At 37.8% G+C, this 16149-nt stretch overlaps 1 protein-coding gene across 11 annotated transcripts in view; it reads left to right on the forward strand.

Annotated features, from left to right (window-relative positions):
• The window catches only part of LOC119650702 (tyrosine-protein kinase Fer), a 132859-nt gene that overhangs the window by 102308 nt on the left and 14402 nt on the right, over positions 1-16149 (forward strand). For 8 of the 11 annotated variants that reach the window (XM_038053695.1, XM_038053691.1, XM_038053690.1 and 5 more), the window contains 6 exons: positions 1061-1157; positions 1218-1413; positions 7466-7603; positions 7659-7907; positions 7967-8141; positions 8442-8606. In XM_038053695.1, coding sequence (XP_037909623.1) covers positions 1061-1157; positions 1218-1413; positions 7466-7603; positions 7659-7907; positions 7967-8141; positions 8442-8606 — 1020 coding nt within the window. Of the gene's footprint in view, positions 1-1060; positions 1158-1217; positions 1414-7465; positions 7604-7658; positions 7908-7966; positions 8142-8441; positions 8607-10780; positions 11212-16149 lie in introns of those variants that run through there. The other 3 variants (XM_038053699.1, XM_038053700.1, XM_038053701.1) reach the window with 3 other exon arrangements.

Genomic DNA, 16149 nt, shown 5'->3' on the forward strand with positions numbered 1-16149 from the left:
CCCCCTTAAATTTCCCAAAGTTACTGAGCATTACGTTCAGATCTATTGACTGCGAATGTGTTTTCAGAAATGTCAGGCATAGATGAGCCACATTTCAGGAACATAGGAAATGTGCGAGGGATCATCATCCTGACAGAAGGCGAACTTATCCAATATGTTCAGCTCCTCAGCACTTTGTAACTTCCCCAGGATTTGCTTTATCATTGTTGGTTTTATGTGATTCCGCCCTTCTTTCTCTTAATTACCTCCCCTGGCTACCTCAAATATTTATTCAATCTCGTCTCTACTAACAAAGGGAGCAGTTGATTTCCGGAAGATTTGTGTAATTTCAACAAAAAAGAATGGCAGGAATGGCATTTTCTTTCATTTTTTTTGTGGGTTTTCTTGTTTGGATTAGGCACTAGTATTCCCTTTTTTGTCTGAGAACTAGATATCACTACCTTAACATTTGGTTATAAAGTAGAAACCCGATAATTCGTATGGTCAAGAGACTGAATCGTCAGTCTGGTGGTGCGAAATATCTGGATTACGAATTATGGGGAGTACAAAAGTAAAGAAAATTAGCTCTGGGGACCCACAAATTGATACCAATTAGCCGGAAATACGAATAATCAATGTATTATACATAATATCGGGATTACACTTATTCTAAAAGGGAATCCTTATTTGGAAACCCCTGGAAGTCTCGGATGACAATTTAATAACCATGACGTTTCAAGGTTTCATAAACTGATAGCACATATCTTTGTCCCTGAAAGACAACTTTTAAGCATCATCCCAGAATGAATATCAGTGATAAAGGTATGAACTACGTATTACGTTCCCCAATTGCTAGTTGATGTGCCAACATGTCTTTTAGCTTGTCGAGGAAAAAGACTCCACTGCGCAGCAGCTACATAATCATAATCTCTTCTGAACGTATAATCGATCCACGTCCCTTTCCGGTTCAATTAACCAGATACAAATTAGATAAATTCTATTCAATCCTAAACACAAATTAGATAGATTCTAATGAACTGCTTTCTCTTATTAACTACAACTCACTTTCCTTCTTTCGCAGCTCACAGATGAAGTTATACGAAAAAAATCAGAGTACCAAAAACATTTAGAAGGATACAAAGCGTTGCGAACACGATTCGAAGAACATTATATAAAATGTAAGTAGTCAACGAAGAAGTATCTCTTGTATGTAATTTATGGCTTCCTTTTTCACAAAGCTGGTCGTGGAGGACGCAAATTAGATGACGTTCGTGATAAATACCAAAAAGCCTGCCGCAAACTACATCTTACACATAATGAATATGTAATGCTGATAGCAGAAGCTATTGAAGTTGAAAAAGATTTTAGGACAGTTTTATTACCAGGACTGCTGGAACATCAACAGTCAATACAGGAGAGTTTTATTCTGTTATGGTATGTAATTTCTTAGTTTATAAAACTATTTATTAAACTCCAACTTTCGTAGGACGTGTTTTAATACATATTTATACTAGCCGCGTAACAAATCGTATGGAAAGCAAAAACCTTTCTGTCTGTCAGACGCACTTTTTCAGAGGCAGTTACGCCTGTTGGAAAAAAACTTTGCTGAAACGGTTAAAACTGTGAACGCCACGCATGTAGTGAATGGCATCGTTCTCCGTTGGGTGTAATGAACACATGGGAATGGCTTGAATGGCATTCACCAAGTATGAACATCAAATGAAACTTTTCATTTTTTGAAGAAGGCTTAGTTGTGACATTACGACTTTACAACCTTCAAAAACTATGACTAATATTTTATAGTTCTTTAACAAGTTAGGGGGTTATTGATGGGATTGTACACCTTAAACCACCTAGTCATTTCCATTAGTTGATGGGATATTACCTCCAGCACTACTGGAATACAACAGTGCTCAAAATCTGATGCCTGATTCTATAGGTGGAAAATTCTAAAGGTCGAACACGCGCATAAGAAGGTTTCTGTGGATTCCGTTACTTCGTTGCAAGATGTCCACATGTAATAATCCCATAGGGGAAATTTAACCTAAATCTAGATATAAACCTGAACAAGTTCTGCACTCCTGATCGATGTTTGAAGTGATCAAGGGACTTCTTAAGGTACTCAAAAGTGCTCTCTTTTCGGGTTGCATATATTTTAACTTTAAAGGTGCGGCAGAATAATGTCAAAATCTAAAATTTTATTTGTTTTTCATAATGTAAGCACATGCTTAAAGTTTGATTTACATAGTTTTCAAGATCAAATCAGCTAGATGACAACCCCATTCTCGACATACTGAGTAAACCGATTTCTGACGTTTCGAATAACTCTTGTCAGCATACCACGCGTTGTATTGGCAATTTCTTCCTGGATATTGGTCCTCAAATCTTGTAGAACGGGTCACATAAACACGCATAATTACAGGGGGCCACATCAAATCCCCATAATTAAAATGAAGCGCCCTGGGATGTGTTCCCTTAAAACAGCCATCGATCCTGTTGAAGAGTGTGCCATTGTACCATCTTGTTGGAAACAAATGCCCCCTAAGTGCAAATCATCTTGAAACATGTTTACATAACGATCCGAATTCACTGTCACTGTGACTTCATTTTCCTCATAGAACCAGGAACTAATAATTACAACTAAGGAAATTGCTCACCACACTGTGATTTTAGGTATATGCAAACAGTTTTGATGTATGTTTGGTTTGTTGACGCGCCCTCAGAAATAACTTCGAGAAGAACCTCACACACGTTCATCCGAGAATTGAAGGTTCATTCAGAAAGTTGCTCCACATTCGGATGGAAATGAAGATGATCATGAAAAACTCTCCTCACTGAATGATCTGACAGTCCAAGAACAGACGCATTTTTGCGCGCAGGATGCCGTGGTGATCGCAACATTGAAGCTCTCACTGTCTTATGTTCTCAGTGGATTTAAATTGAACACTAACAAAACTTAATAATCCTCTTTAACGAGACCACTAGCGTTGCGCTATGACATCAACCGACTGAATGGCGTGCATTTAAAGAAAAGGAAATTATTCTGTTGCACCCTGTATATTATTCAAAAAAGTCCACCTCTCATTCTCATCTGATCTGCTTCACATTATTTTGTCATTGAAATATTGATGTACAAGAACTCAATATATCTTACCTCGCTTTCTTTTGTTCTGTCCCAGTTTTCCCTAGTTTTATGTCCTTTACCAAACAAATGCGTTGGGATCTGGGAATCAGAAGGCGTTATATGTAATTATAAGAGTTAAATTCAATTCTTCCAGTGATATGTGGCACGCATTTCCACATATGAAATGAATTAGTCAAGGAACTGATCCTATTCAATAGTGAATAATGCATTCAGAGTTGAGTTGGATGTCACGGTCATGACACCACTTAGAGTGGAAACATTTCTGTTTCGCCTTGACTAATTGCGCTACAGATGCATTATTATTATTCTGTTAAGGGAAAGTCGCACCGCGTCCTTGAAGAACTATTGTGCCCCTTTTACTGGGTATAGTGTACCTATTGATCATAGTATCTCAAGCAGGCCTATAACCGTTAGGAACTTTAGTATGTTCCCTGCTTCCAGATCTTTCAGCTTTGCATCTGGTATTAAGAGTTCTCCCAGATGCCTCGACCTACTTTGCACAAGTGCCGGACACTGGGACGTGTATAGAGGTTTCGTCATCCTCCTCACAAAACCTGCAGGCAGTGTCCGTAGAGAGCTAGCTTCCCTAGGCGATAGTTCAGCCGACAATGACCAGTGAGAATTCCCACTATGATTCGGCGGTTCTTTTTGGTGAGGTTTAAGCGATCCTACAGATGCATACACGAATACCAACTGAATGATAGCAATATATAATTCCACATGTGGTCTTAGTCTCCATAGGTCCACCTGGTTATAAGTTATGAACGTTCATTTAATCTCTTACACTACAAGTGTGTTCCAGAGGAGGTACTTACCTAGAACACTTCTCTTCTTCAGAAAATTGATTGATTTTTAAATTTCTTCCATTGGTTTTATTTGAATTTATTGAAAGCTCACACCTTAGGTGCCAAGATTCCGACTTGTCGATATATAGTTCACATACTTGGGTGTGTATGAGCAGTTCTTACAGTTTACACAACGATGGGTCGATCAGTATACTCCTCTGATAGTACACCTCCCTATTGTTGTTTCTATTTCTTAAGCATGCGGTCTAAAATTATACAGTACACAGTATTTTCTACGTCGCATATAGCGCTTCCATTAAGTGTCATCAAAACCATGTTCTCAAATAACATCCCAAAGTAACTGGAAATGTATTCAGCCAAAAGACCACCTCATTGTCCATGAATATACCTATCACGTACTCGTCTTTCAGAAAAAGCAAACCCACAAGTTTTTTCCACGAACTTGACGCTTAACTAGCCTCAACATATATTTCAGTGAAAAATGAAAATTTATCTGAAGGTACTTTTTGTTTGAATAGTTATCTTTTGCAGATTTTGGTATGAAGACTGCTTTAAACTTTTACCAAGAAAAACATTTTCGGGGTCACTCCGCGTGTTTCTTTGACCAAGCAAAGTTGTGGAATCGATCAACTCGAACCGACTTCGCTTCTAAACGGGACAACGGCTGAAGAAGAGGAAGATTCCAAGTGTTTCTTTAGCATTGTAGAGTAGATGGGGCTTCATCAGAGGATAGTATAGAAGATCGTACTTTTTTACTGACAACCACTCCGCTCGTAGTACTGTAATACCTCTTATAACACTTTCGTGTTGAAAACTTGACAGAAATTGCTAATTCACTCCCGTCGTATTTCACCTTTTCCCCTGAATGATGGTCATATATATGTACTTCAAAGAGAGGCTGCAATACCTTCCACTTTTCTATGAGAACCCAGCTTGGTCAATTCTTCCCGTTTTAGGACTCAATACAACCTTGAAGTCTCTCTTTTGTTTTCCAGTTCTCCGCAGTATATTCCAAAGGATTTTTTTTACCATCCTTCATTTTCATTGCTCTTACAAGTACGAGTCAGAAGCCCTCTGATTATTTTTCTTGGCAGTTCAAAGTTTTTGCAGTTCTCGATTCCAGAGGAACTCTTTTACAGCATTTACCTGGGATATTAAAATATGTCCTTTCAAAGCACTCTGTAAGTATACAATTCAGAGTTTCCAATTGCGTTTCGATCTCTGCAATAGTTCACAGAATTCCACCAATAGCATTTTCCTCCGATTCCGTATTTGTATTAAAATCTGTTTGCCTACGATCAAAGTGGATATCAAATAACGGTGGTCTAACAATGAGACTTCATCTAGCACCCACTAACCTCTGATCAACACCAACCAATTTGAACCATAAATTGTTAGGTCAATTACTTCAGCGCATTTGCTACGATAGTACTCATGAGACCAGTTAACATCATGAAATCTGTAACTTCCCTCCTCTAGAATTGAATTTACGATTTCTCCAACAAATGTGGCTACCATTCCAATCACAACTTATCAAAAGATCAAAACCACTTGATTCTGCATACGGTGCCCCGTCACTTAGTTCTTGCGTTGGCATAGGGTAAGGTCCCCAGAGGCCGCCGTAACATTCTTTCTTTTGTCAACCTGGCATTTCACGATAACTGCTGTTGAGTATTGAGCACAAAATTGTCTTAGCATAGTTGCTTTTAATAAATTTGATATCAGAACAGAGGCACTCAGTCTTCTGAATTTTTCATTCTACCTCCTTTACTAAACAAATAGAACAAAATTTATTGAAACAAATCCATAGCTCTTCCAACAAATATAAAGCATGCTGAAATTCTTTTGAATATCTTCTACATATATTTTTTGATATAACCGTGATTCGCACGTACAATCAGCTTTTTTGAGATTTTTGCCACTGATGCGACCACTTCCTAAAGTACCGGTCTTAACTTCTGCGGAAAACTTAGAAGTCGATCGGATGTGCAGAATTTCAAAGTCTTAACTCTAGCGTCTCGAACGTCTAGCGTGAAGTACTATACCATACCGGACTATCCATCATTTTCCGCGAAAGGCTCGGGTTCCTTGCATCCAATACCGCTATCTATTGCTAGAGCTGCTGGCATAAGAACGTCTATTCCAAAGGTAATTGCTCTTCTTTCGCACTACCGTCCCTCTGCTATCGCTTAGGACCTTTTTCGGGCATATTTTGGCATTTTGGAGTAGTTTGGTTGCCAATATGAAACTAACGAAGCTTTTCCGGATTCCTGCTGTCGAGTCCACCTTCTTCCGCTTTTCTTAGCAGAGACGGCGACAAAGGTTGGATTTGGCTTGCAATCTTCTCCTTGGTAATTGAAATTTATTTCTGCCCGGTCTTTCTCTTCCGTTTTCTCGAAGATTTAGACAGTAATGCCGCAGACGGCTCGACCGTAGTCGAACTTTAGGAGAGTTGCTGTAATCTCCTTTCTGTCTGATCGCATCCCTTCCGCTAATTTCCCCATAGGGAAACATGCATTTTCTGAGGCTTGTTGATTTCTCAAAATCACGCGTGATCTTGAAGTCTGTGAGTTGTTATCATTTTGAGAATATATGGTAAATATGTAGCTCCTATTGCATATGTTTTTGGACATTTTTTATGCAAGCTATCAAGTCAAGGTGGTGTCCATTCGAGCCGAACATTCCGATGAAATAATCATATTTCTGGTGTATGTCATTTCCTCTATTAGTGAGGTATCTTTTACATATACACTCGAAATAAATAACTGTTAATTCTCTGCTGAATTTAGAACTCAGAAGTTGATGAAAGAGGGGGAGGAAGTTGGTAGGGTATTTTATAAGGTATTATAAAAGTTAGTGCTCCTAAAAGTAGAATTTTTGTAATATCATTATGGTAAGATTTGAAATTTTAGCCCTATCCCACTAAGGCGAGAGGACGGAGAAAGTCTGCAAAAGGAAGGTAAAATTCCTGCTCTCAAACCCTGTTGAAAAATTGCGGTGGCTAGTCTCTTCAAAAGTTGTAGCTTTCCAAGGCGGGGCTGTTTTTATGAGAAAACCAAAAAAAAGGGGTTTAACTTTAAACCCTATTCCCACAGACGGAAAGGAGGATATGAAACAAAAAACTGGAATCCTCTCTCTCAAACTCCGTTGAAAAATCGCTGCGGTATCCTTTTTTCAAAAGTGATTGTTATTCCGTGCGATTGCGGGAAGGGCGCCCCTCCCCCCTCGCACATCATGACGCAGATTTCCCTACTAGTAAACTTATTAATGATATGAAAATAGCCCCTTTTCGGAACGCCTTCACTTTTTAAGCAGCTGTGATCGTTTTTCTTCCTCCTACATGCTTTCTTTACCTCCTCCAGGGTGGTTGGAATTTAACTTTACCATGGTGATATCAAAATACTTCCTCTCTAGCAACCGAGAAATGGTAGAGATATTTACTAGTTATTACCAAAGTTTACATTAGATTTAAGATTTTCATTAAAATTAATCATTATTCCTGAGCTCTACATATATTCTTCCACGAACTTTCCAGGAAAAATATGTTACAAGAAATAATCCAATTTAGTGACCTGACATCAGATAAATTCGTAGAAATCCAGAAGAAAATCGAAACAATAGTGAATAACATAATTCCCGCTGAAGAATACAGAGAATTTACGGAAAGACACAAGTAAGTTTCGAAAAGTAAGTTCTGTTGATCCTACAATCAGTTCCTATGCTTGCAGAACATCGCCTGCAACGCCCATTCAATTTCAATTCGACGAAACACTCCTTGAAGATATTCCCGGTAAATTACAATCAAATACCCTCACAGTGGACAATTTAACTGTTGACTGGTTACGCACACGCCTCAATGATCTCGAAATTGCCATTAAGGATTGTCAAAAGAAACAAGAGAAAATGATCTGCGATCTGAATGGTAGTGCACTACATACAAACGGTGGGATCAATGGTTTAGGCGATGATACTCTGAAGTAAGTAATACAGTTTCTGCAAGCTAGTTATCGTTACTAAAACGTTTTTGATTTTTCAGACAATCCAAAGACATGAATTCGCTACGATGCCAGGAAAAGCAAAAACAAAAGCTGGCAGATATGATAAAAACTGCCCTCAGTGAAGTCGGTTGTGAAGAACTGCCCTCAGGATGTGATGATCATTTAGCGGTGGAACAAAATTTCATCGAAAATAACTTTAATAATGAACAGCCGGTATGTTAATAACACCGAAATTCAATATTGAAGGGGACAGGATTAACTTAGATTTATATGTATTTAGGACTTATTTAGGCAACAAGTTAGGAGAAACCAATACTGGTTTCTTAGTTATATCCCTTTCTTTGCACAGAAAAAATAATATTCGTTTGTAAACTATCTCTCGCCTTTCAAATGACCAAAAACTATGTATTTATTTTAATGCTTTGTTAGTCAATGGTAGATTAACGGAAATCGGTGTGTGTTTCAACTGGTGATGGGTAGCATAATATTTTAAATTACCATTTAATAATTCAGGGATCAACGAATTCTACAACATCACTAATTCTTCAAAGAGGTGCTGGAGTTATGTCACTATTCAGAGGTCCATTCAAGCGTAAGTCAACCCCTCTAACGCCAACAGCCAAACAACGAACGCGAACTGATACGAAAGTGCGATCCCAAAGTCTTGGATCTCTATCGGTAAATAGTACTAGCGCTTCCGATTTGGAAGCGGTTGAGCTCGAGGATACTACCGTTAAACAGTCATCCTCGAAAAGTGTTCTGTTTGTTGATGGATCTACTAATACTTATGCCGATTTAAATGATGTTACTACTCCGTCAAAAAATTGTGATACTAACAACTCAAATATACCATCCACTTCATCGAGTCCTGTGGAAATGGGTGCGACTGAATCACCACAAACACAATTACTAACTGTCGAAATTAACACAACGGGTTCGACTAAGTCTTCGATTGATGCACGCTTAGACCAAATCGACGAAATAAATAAAAGTTTAGACGATAAAATGAAGAAGCCGCAACCAGATGAAGGACTGCAATGTCCTAAGATAAATTACGATGCAATCACAGAAGTGAAAACTGAAGATATTCTTATAAATGATGCTCAACTATTCCAACCAACTCAACCTATCCCAACAATAACCATTGAAACACCAGAAATCAAATCAATACTCAAAGACACAAAAGAAGCCACTCAGGAAGTCTCAGAAGATCCTTCAGCATCCTTTACAGGTGTCATTCCAAAGAAACGCTCAAGCTCCTTTTCCAATCGATCCCTCAACTCTATCCTTTTAACATTCAAAGAAATGTCCTTTACAAGAAATTTTTCCTCCTCTAAATCCCACTTACGACGAAAATCAATCGATTGTACAATTTCTCCAGGATCAAATCACCAACAGAATAGCGCCAATACCACGGAGGGTAAATTTCTCAAGCAATCTTCAAAACGCATGAAACATGAGAAGAAAATATCAAAGTCAAAGAAAAGTCTGAGGAGTACATTTCGCACCCGCCTGCAAATGTTCAACACCAGCAAGAATAAAGGAAAGTGTGATAGATGCTCGAAAAGGAAGATTCACCCGAGCAAAAGCGTTGCAGATTTCAAAAAGGAATTCCATACGGATGAAATGTTTGAGAACGAGTTTTGTATGTGCACTAATGGAACTAACAATGCTAGTAACAACCATGTTGACCAAGTTACAGCCGTTTCTCCAGAAGATGCCAATGTGATAACTATAAAAGAACATACTTACAGTGAGCTGTTTGGTGTGAGTACTTTGGGTATTGTGGCCAATTGCTTGATCCTTATAGTGCTTGCTTTTGATTGCTGCATGCAGATTTTCATTAGATTGTTGAACATAACGACCACAGAAGAGCCTACTGCATACATTGTGAAGCATGTTGCAATTATGTTTAGGGGGAATTTAGGATTCTGTGTTTCATTTCCCCGCAGAATTATAAGCAATATTAAATTTAATTTTATCAAATATGCATCGGATTGTAGGTATTAAGCACTATATGCAATATGCTAGGGAAAATATGCGTCCATCCTTTCCTACATTCACTTATTATATACATTATTGATCCAATCGCTAGCTGCAAATTTTTACCTATATATTCTCTTCCATGTAAGCAAAAGCAATCGTTTTTTCCTTGCTACTAGAATACTAGAGTCGTTTTTTTTATTTTTCATCTGAAGGACGATCTCGCTTCTTATAACTCAACACTGTTTGCGACATAGAATTCATATTTTAGCAAACATACATATAGAGACGTTTTGCAAAAAATGAATGAATGGAATCAAAAAATGAACTTTTCAAAAAATACTTTTAATGGCCTACATTGATGTGTTTAGATACAATTTAAAAAAATATAGTGATACATTGGATATTGCCCCTTCTCACCTGTTGATTATGGGATTATCCCAAAATAGACTTTGTGAAAAAATAGACGCCGGCTAGAATGCCCCGAGTTGTCAACGCGCTCAACTGCATACCTTTCGCAAAATTACATCATACTGAATGAAGCTCCCTTACGAAATTGTATGCGTAACCGAGGAAATCTATAAATAACCCCAACTATACCAAGGGATTCCCTTGATTTTGTCTCAGGCTATTGCAATTATGACTGGAAGAATTATTTATACATTGATCTAGTCCGGCGTCTACCTCTGCACTTTGTCTAACCTATATCGCATGGAATTGACTTGATCTCATACGGTGTCTTGTTTTGTATCTATTATTAAAAATAGATTTTATATACACAGTAAAGATTATGTATTTTGAAATATCTCAACTCTGAGTACGTTAAAGAGATGGCGATTTTTCAATTGTATCGCCCACGCCAGAGCGTGGTCGTACAGTGACATGTGTGTGAGCGAAAAAGTACTGTGCAGAATCTCTGAATTATCTGAATAGCTTAGAGGAAGTTCCGTTGGAGTATCTTTGAGGCATCTTTTTATCTCATGGGCCAGTGTTTTTATTCGTTTTGCTATCACATTGACGTCCATATTGCGTACAGATGATGACTTATTACTTCCACACCATTTGATGTGCACTTTAAAGCGGAAACATCCGGCAAACAGTGAAGTGTGTCTGGTTTTATTATAGTGATTCTCTGGACATTTATGAGGTTCTAGTGGATTTTAAAAATATATCAAATTTTTAAAATAAATTTAAAATATGAGTACTTCGGAATTGAGTACATGCTCTTCATCTACTTTGGAGCTCCGACCAAAAGCTCCAGTGCGGAAGAAAAGGATTCGTTCAATGGTGGTATGTTCAGGTGCATTTGAAAATTTCTTCTTTTTCTATTTGAAGTATTTTTAGAATGAAACTGATCAACTTTATTTTCAAAATTAATTTGAACAATTTGCACAATTTATTTTCGATCTGATCGTTTCCAAAAAGCATTATATCCATCTGAAACAAGTTTTTGTTTACTTCCGAAAAAATGCTTTAAATATCTGCCAATAAATTGACTAAATAAACTTTTCTATTTTTTTTTAGTTATCTGAACTTTGTATTGGTTTAATATCTTTTAACTACTCAATTTAATATATATTTCCATAGAAAAGGCAAGAAAGTTATCCTTATTTGTTATTCAAACTCGCATACAATGCTTCACTGATTTCTGTCCTTGTAAGAAAGTAATTTCGAATCAAATAATTATTGTCATAATCCATATCGGTCTTAAGGAAAGGTTTTGACGATTTGCGATTACAATTCGACGTGTTTTTCCCTACACTATATACATATATTTTTTTCTATAAAATATACTATCCTATGATTCAAACACAAAACCTATCAGTTTACTGTCTGTCTGTCCGTCACACGAAATTTTCTCGGAGATGATGTGGGAACTGTGAACGCTCACGCATATAGTGAATTACATCCTTTTACGTCGAATTTCCGGGAGGTCCCCATACATGCAAAGCGGGTGTAAACTTTTTTTTCATTAAATCTAATCATGTGGGGTATCAAATTAAAGGCATCAGTTAGTACTTTTCGACGCCGGTCTTAGTTTGTTGGAAAGGTGGGGAATGCGGGGGGTTGAAAGTGATCATTTCTTTAACGGACCCACTCTCAGAAACTACTTAACCGTCAAATCCGAAAAAAAATCAAAAGGCTGTCACTGTATGGTGCCTAGGCTCCGAAATACCCTCCATACCGATACTTGTTCATATAAAGTTAATAATAGTACATTATTATAATTTTTAGTAATTGGCAGGAAAACCCCCCTAAGTTCCTCCTAGAATCACGAAATGTAGCAACAATGTAGGCTACAGCATAGAGCATGATCCAACCATATTTAGTGAAAATCGCACCATTACTAGCAAAGTTACAATAGGTCAAAGCTGTCGCTTCTTTGCAAATTCAAGACTTTGAATATCAATATCACTTAAAAGTGGATATTCTCACGTAATATATGCATGTATTACGTGCTACATACTAATGGGACAAATGCACACTCAAATCTCTTTATATAAAAAATGCACAAAACTTTTCTTACCTGAAGCTTCTAGTTTCCGGTTTCCCGACTTGTTTTACGTAAAGATTTTTCCTTCTCTTGCCCTATTGTGGAGTGTAGTCAAAAATATTGACGCATCATCTTCATCTATGTATTGATTGGCGAAAAAGGTTTTTCCAATGTTTTACTGAGTTCAACCGATATCGGTATGAATATTTTCGGACATTGACTGAAAAGACTGTTAATTTTCGTTTAGTTGAGGCAGCTTTCCGACTCACTAATATCCCCAGCCATTTTGAGCAATGCCTACAATGATGACGTTGAGCATGTTTTCTTCACTCAAGTAATAATAGCGAAAATAAATGCTTGAGTTTATATAGCTCTTTGACTTTTGTGCTGAGGTTTGTTCTGTTGGCCGAAACTACCACACCATAGGAATCATTGGTCATACTACTGCAGTACATATCCATCGTACTTCTGAGGTGCTTCCTCATTTTCGTAGCTTGCTTACATACGTTGCTGCATCAATCAAGTTGCAGTCTATTAATTGTTTGCCTCCAAGCTTTCATCTGCTGACATCTCGAGATATGATGAAGATAAACTGGGGTTTCGTTTCGCTTGAATGCACCAAAATAACGAAAGATAACAGACTTGGTTGAATTATCGCATGATTCAAAATCCCACATGAATTAACATCCGCCGGTCTAGCCCCCCTGGCGTTTTCACAAAGGATTTTCAGCGACAAACTCACCCCGTATATTTCCGGAGGGTTCGCCACTTTCGGCGTCACACTTAATACTGCTATCATTATACACCTTATTCTCTTTTTATACGATGGATTCGTTCTCGACGAAATCGTGTAAAAGAAATATTAACTAAATTGAAAAATAGTAGATTGGTTCCAATAATACGGTATTGAATTATACAATTTAATTAATAGAAGAAATTCATAGAACAGAAAACAAAAATTCTTAGAATATTTAAAATTGCGTTAAAGCAAAAGAATTCGTGCAAAAAGAGAAAAATGTTAACTTTTTAACTAGTGTTAAATGAAATTCGTGTACAAAGAGAATTAGGTGTATTACCAAAGAGTAACATCATCTGCATATTTGAAACTTGACTCGACTCTGCAGAGCTCTTTTATGGTTACACTGTATTTCGTCGCGATCGTAATTTCCAAATCTCAAAGAAACTCATATGAGATGGGTTTTTTTCTATTATATATTGAATCGGTACAACGTAAAGTCGAATCGCCCTAATTCAATTCCCACAACTCTGATTTCTAAGCTCTGAATAGTTTCCTTAGAACAGTTGATTGGAGTGGTGCGCTAGACAACTTATCATGCAATGGGGCTATTTTAGCATTTCATGGCTTTTTAAAAATCTTCTTCCCATTTTAGTTCACCGTAGAGGTCTGTCATGCTTCTCGAGCGAGATACAAATTACCTAAGTGGTAGAATAAATCGATGCTTGCATCTTGTCTCCTTTTTTTCCTCATCGGGGATACCTTAGAACTACACCATCGAACCATTTCTATTTTCATTCTTATAAATAATTGTGCTTCCTTTCTTACCCCATTTAAAACGCTTTTCTGCGGATGATTTGCTTACTGATCAAATACCCTTCGGTCAAGACTTGACGCATTATATTTGTGGTGCGTTCGATACAAGTTATTACTTAATAAATAAAATGCTACTCGTTGGTTCCACCAATTCATGGATATCCATTCGTCAGCCGCCCTTTAGAATTCCTTCGTCCATAACATTTTCCTTTGTTCTTCTGTGCTTTGGTCCTCTATCTATAAAGATCATCGCCATGTAATGGAATCAGTTCACTTACCCGATCCCTATGCTTTATAAGCAATCTTCCCTACTCTAGTTATTCTGGCCATCCAGTTTCTCTCAATCTCAAAGATACTTGATTGATGCATACGTCCTTTCCAAGCTTTGTAACAGCTTACTGAATAATTCGGTAGCCTCCAAAATACAATACTGTGATACAACACAACCAACCTTAATGTTCATCGTCATTCGCGAACTTCTTTTGCACAGAATGTTAGGTGAATATAATCGCTTGCATATTGATCTTCTGGCTCCATTCGTAGCCACTGACGATTTACGTTTTCTTCCTCCGTTTACTGTAGACACTGTAGATTATATAAATAAATGAAACACCGTGTCGTTAGCCTAATCTACCTTAAGCGTTTCAACAGTGTTCTAGAGAATAGTAGTTCAATCCGCCCTCCTGTACCAGTTGCTAATAATCATCAGTTTCAGTCGACTTCTACCCCATACGGTGTTCTCATATTTTGACCCCCTAATTTAAATAAGATCATTAACATAACCCTGGACCCTTATCCCAGTACTAGGTAGCCCTGGCCTGTATAATGTATTCCACAATAGCGATGATGTCACCCCACTCTATGGACAACCTTCATTTGCGTCCGGGACTATAGTATTGGTAACTATTGGTAGCTCCATTAATCTATTTTTTAGCTTTTTGCCCATCCAGAAAGCCAGCGTGTTTTCGACTTTCTATTAATGATTACTTTGTCTCGTCAAAGGCAATTTCCATATCCAGAAATGCACACAGTACTACTTTGGCATCTATTGTGACACGTCAAGTGATACAGGGCAGTTTCAGTTGATCTTGCTGCTAGGCACGCACATTGTGATGATGTAGGGAATTACGCGGAACGTCAGTTCTAATGTAGTTATCCAGAACCTTCTCTACTATAAAAGAAAAACAAGGACTAACGGTTTCGTCCAGGGCAGACACTGCCTCACCTCTGCCCTGGGAGCAGCGTGACTGAAAATGGTAACAGGTAGAAAAACGCTTCTTTATATAATCGCAAAAACAAGACAAGGTTGCGAATTATGATATATTCAAACTAAACCATCAATAGTTTGAACCTAAGCTAGGCTAAAGCTAGGTTATTGTTTTGGATATGGGGGCCCTAACTCTGCATTCACATGATGTTGGACCGGACCGTTAGTCCTTATTATTTGAATGCTTGGGTGCTATGCCCCAAACGAGGGGTCTGTGGACTAAAAAACGTGGAAGCAAGTTGCTCTCAATTTGGCCCGATCCAACATCATGTCCATGTGGACTTAGGATCCCCCATATTCAAAACAATAACTTCTCTACTATCTTTAGCACGAAGAATTTCAGGTAAATTGGTCAGAAAAAACTAGGACGTCCTTATTGCTCTTACCGTTTTAATTGCTTTCGGAATAAAGAGAACTTGAACCCTTTGATATATACCCAGGGCTACAATGTCTTTTACCATTTTCAGAAAGGGACCTACGGTGCCCTCTATGAGCTTTGAAATAATGCTAGGAAAGTGTCACCCACTTCTTCACAGCTTTCTTCGCTGCAGTTTTTTGGTTTTTCCTATTGTCTTGCATTGTAGGACAGGATACGGTTATAATTTCTTCAAAAGTCTACCTTCAATCTGGCTAGATCTCATTCCTGTAAGGGACTCGTGTGGTTACTTAGGTGTTTTTCATAGAATTCCCCATCTGTTCTCCAGGGATTGTTTATTATGTCTTCTATTTCAGAATTCCCCTCAACGTCAACTGGAACTATTTTATGATCTGCCACACATAGAAGGCAAATCCGACACTCTTCGATTCCTAACTAGCCCACTCATAAGAATATTCCCTGTAATTATATCTAGGACTTTTTGCCTGAAATTAGTTAAGAACTTTGCTGCATCATGTATTTTTAGTATGTTACTAAAGACACATTCAA

Source organism: Hermetia illucens, chromosome 3 (genome assembly GCF_905115235.1).
Source record: "Hermetia illucens chromosome 3, iHerIll2.2.curated.20191125, whole genome shotgun sequence".
Classification (NCBI taxonomy): domain Eukaryota; kingdom Metazoa; phylum Arthropoda; class Insecta; order Diptera; family Stratiomyidae; genus Hermetia; species Hermetia illucens.